The sequence below is a fragment of the Mizuhopecten yessoensis genome, unplaced genomic scaffold (assembly GCF_002113885.1).
Source record: "Mizuhopecten yessoensis strain PY_sf001 unplaced genomic scaffold, ASM211388v2 hete_36105368, whole genome shotgun sequence".
Classification (NCBI taxonomy): Eukaryota; Metazoa; Mollusca; class Bivalvia; order Pectinida; family Pectinidae; genus Mizuhopecten; species Mizuhopecten yessoensis.
The window spans coordinates 1-2,751 of record NW_018483990.1 but is presented as its reverse complement, the minus strand read 5'-3'; the positions used below and the strand labels follow the sequence as shown (position 1 = coordinate 2,751).

Sequence of the window (2,751 nt, the reverse complement as noted above, 5' to 3'; positions counted from 1 at the left end):
GCAAAGAAATTTTGTACAGCAGATGGTATAAAAGGTAGTTTGCTAGATCCGTTGAATGTGAGAAACTCAAACACCAGGAAGTAGATCCCATTGGCAGGAATGTCCCTGAAACATTGTGTGGGCAGACCTCGGTACATTCCTCTTAAGCCATGTAGTCTCAGGATGTCTGCAGCACCCTCCAACGGACCTTTGTAAAACTTGGCTGTAAGGGAAAGTGAAAAATTTCTTTGAACTTGTCCAGAAGATTTAATATCCAGCATTAACCTATTTTTATTTTATTTTCTATTTTTTTTAAAAGTTATTTTACATCAAGATTCAAAGTAGCAACACAAAAAGGTGCTAAAAGACTGTCTGATAAACATGGCTACCGAGGTGCAGCAGACATGTTCTGCGTTGTCAAGTGACAATCACAATTTACGTACTGATACATATACTTATACATTGTATTTCATATTCAAGAAAAGCAGTACAACTGCACCTATCACATAAAATAAAGTATTGTGTGTACTGACCTCCTTGGACGTTGCCATGTGGTATTTGTGACTGTAAAACCACCTTAATGACCTCTGCTGGGCATGCTGGAATCAACTGGACCACGCCCCCTAAACAGCCTGCAAACAGTATCTTGAGGTAGTGTGGTGCATTATTTTCTTCCTTGCTTCCACCAAGCGCCTTCAATGTGTATCCGTACACTCCAAAGTACACCGAGTTGATGACTCCAGCAGAAAGCATGGGCCAGGAAAGTCCACGAAAAAACCCTGTCGACTGTGACAATTGTAAAAATACATAAATTCATAAACCTAATAATTTACATTGTGTTTGCATTCCTTGGAGCATGTACAAATACATTGTTCAAAGATATGTTGTAAATTAAACCTCACACAATTTGCATTTCTCATAGCTCAGTCCTAAACATCCTAGGTCAGGTTGTTCAAAACTGGATTAGCTAAACCAGTGCTTACAGGGTGTAGCTGTAGCCCAGGAGGAAAAAATAAAGTAAGTATAAAAATAAGATGTTATTTTATACCGACATACATGATTTATGGAATCACATTCAGTATGCAAAGAGCAGACTTTTCTTTTTTCTTCTTGAAATTTGGTAGATACACCTGCGTACCTGCATTAATGTAGCTATGCACCTGGCTTAATGCAAATATTTAAATGCCTCGTTTGAGAGATATTTCCAAAAACCTATAAATTAGTGGGTTTTTTTTCTCTTGTCTATAAACAATAGCTTATATAACCTTCTGATCCCTTTACAATATACATGCTGGTTTAATTCAGTGCAATTTTTTATCAAGCTTTGAACTACTGAGCCATGTTTTCTAGCTGATCTGAGAAGCTCCCAGACCTGAAATCCAGGATCCCTCATAAAGCAAGGCCTGTGTCTAGCTTAATTTCATATACAAGTATCTATGGGAAATTAATGCACTGTACATTTCAAATAATAACATGAACAGTTGTCAAGGTATCAAATATACTGTATTTGACCAAATAAGCATCCCAGTTGATTAATTTTCGATAGAATGATAGCAGAACCTAACAAAATTAGTCATAACAGACTCATTTTTTAAAGGAAGTCAGTAAATTACGGTGAAAATATGTGAGGTTTGAACCAGAAAAAGGACAGAAGCAGTTTAACAGATATAAGCCCATGCCCAGGAATGAGCCTACACCTGTTTTCACATTTCTCCATGGAAGGCTCATATATATGCTATTCTAATTCATTTGAGATGTAACATAACATTTGATTGGTCATTCAAAATAATTAGTGATCATATAACCAAGAGATACTGTCTGCAAATTTCTAATTTGCATATGAAGCCCGAATGGTGATTGTTAATGACGTCAATGACTCCAATTGACCCTGACACGTCATGAAATAGATTATTCATGATGTCATGAACAATAGCATGACTGCGAAAGGCCAATGTGATGCCACCTCACTTTGAATATTCCTGATGTCACCAATGGTTTTGGCTTATTTGAATTAGAATGGGAACACCCGTACTGTATTTTGAAAATTGAGTTTTACTGGTGACGCAGAGTATAATCGCGATATACTGCCACAAATTTCAAAATACAGTAGGGTTATCCCCTAAGTTTATGGAGATATTTGACATAAATATCTATATTTTCAAAACTATAATGAGCTCTATAATAGCTACGAAGACACAATTGAGTTGTACTATTTAATATTATAAGCATTCAATTTTCAAGGATCTTTAATTGTTAGAGTCTGTCAAAAAAATAATCTGTTTTACTCATTTACACTGTAGAATTGCATTTCATATTAATGAACAAGACAAAATTGAAAGTCATTTAAGTTCACTGTTTTTAGGATTTAAACAAAGTTCAGTTGAGACAGGTCTGAGGTCATACTGTACAAACTGTTGAGGAGTACTAAGTACCTTGTCATTTAAAACAAGTCCTCCCTAATGATACTCACAAGTTTCTGTTTCCTCACTGTGGACACACAATCCAATAAAGATTTATACTTGTTCTCTGCGGATTGAACTTGTAACTGGACCTGTAGTAATAAAAAGATATTTGATTTCTAACGAAACACATCACTCTTTCTGCGTCTTCCCCACACCCAGGTTTGGATTTTCCTCAAAATTAAATCTACAATCCTAGAGCACATCAGAAATAAAAATACCAAAGCTTTCAAGTTTGTAATGGCCGCTAAGGTATCTAGTGTCTTTATTAAGAACAAGAGGCCCAGGGGCCTTAATAGCTCACCTGGTATTT

The 2,751-nt window shown here is 36.0% G+C and overlaps 1 protein-coding gene across 1 annotated transcript; it reads right to left on the bottom strand.

The window, feature by feature from the left end:
* Positions 1 to 17: 17 nt before the first annotated feature.
* Positions 18 to 2,530, bottom strand: LOC110444363 (solute carrier family 25 member 45-like; the record flags this gene model as incomplete). Its single annotated transcript, XM_021488748.1, has 3 exons — positions 18 to 202; positions 513 to 765; positions 2,450 to 2,530. Coding segments are annotated over 3 exons (519 nt in total), but the record flags the coding sequence as incomplete, so codon positions are not given.
* Between the last annotated feature and the right edge of the window lie 221 nt (positions 2,531 to 2,751).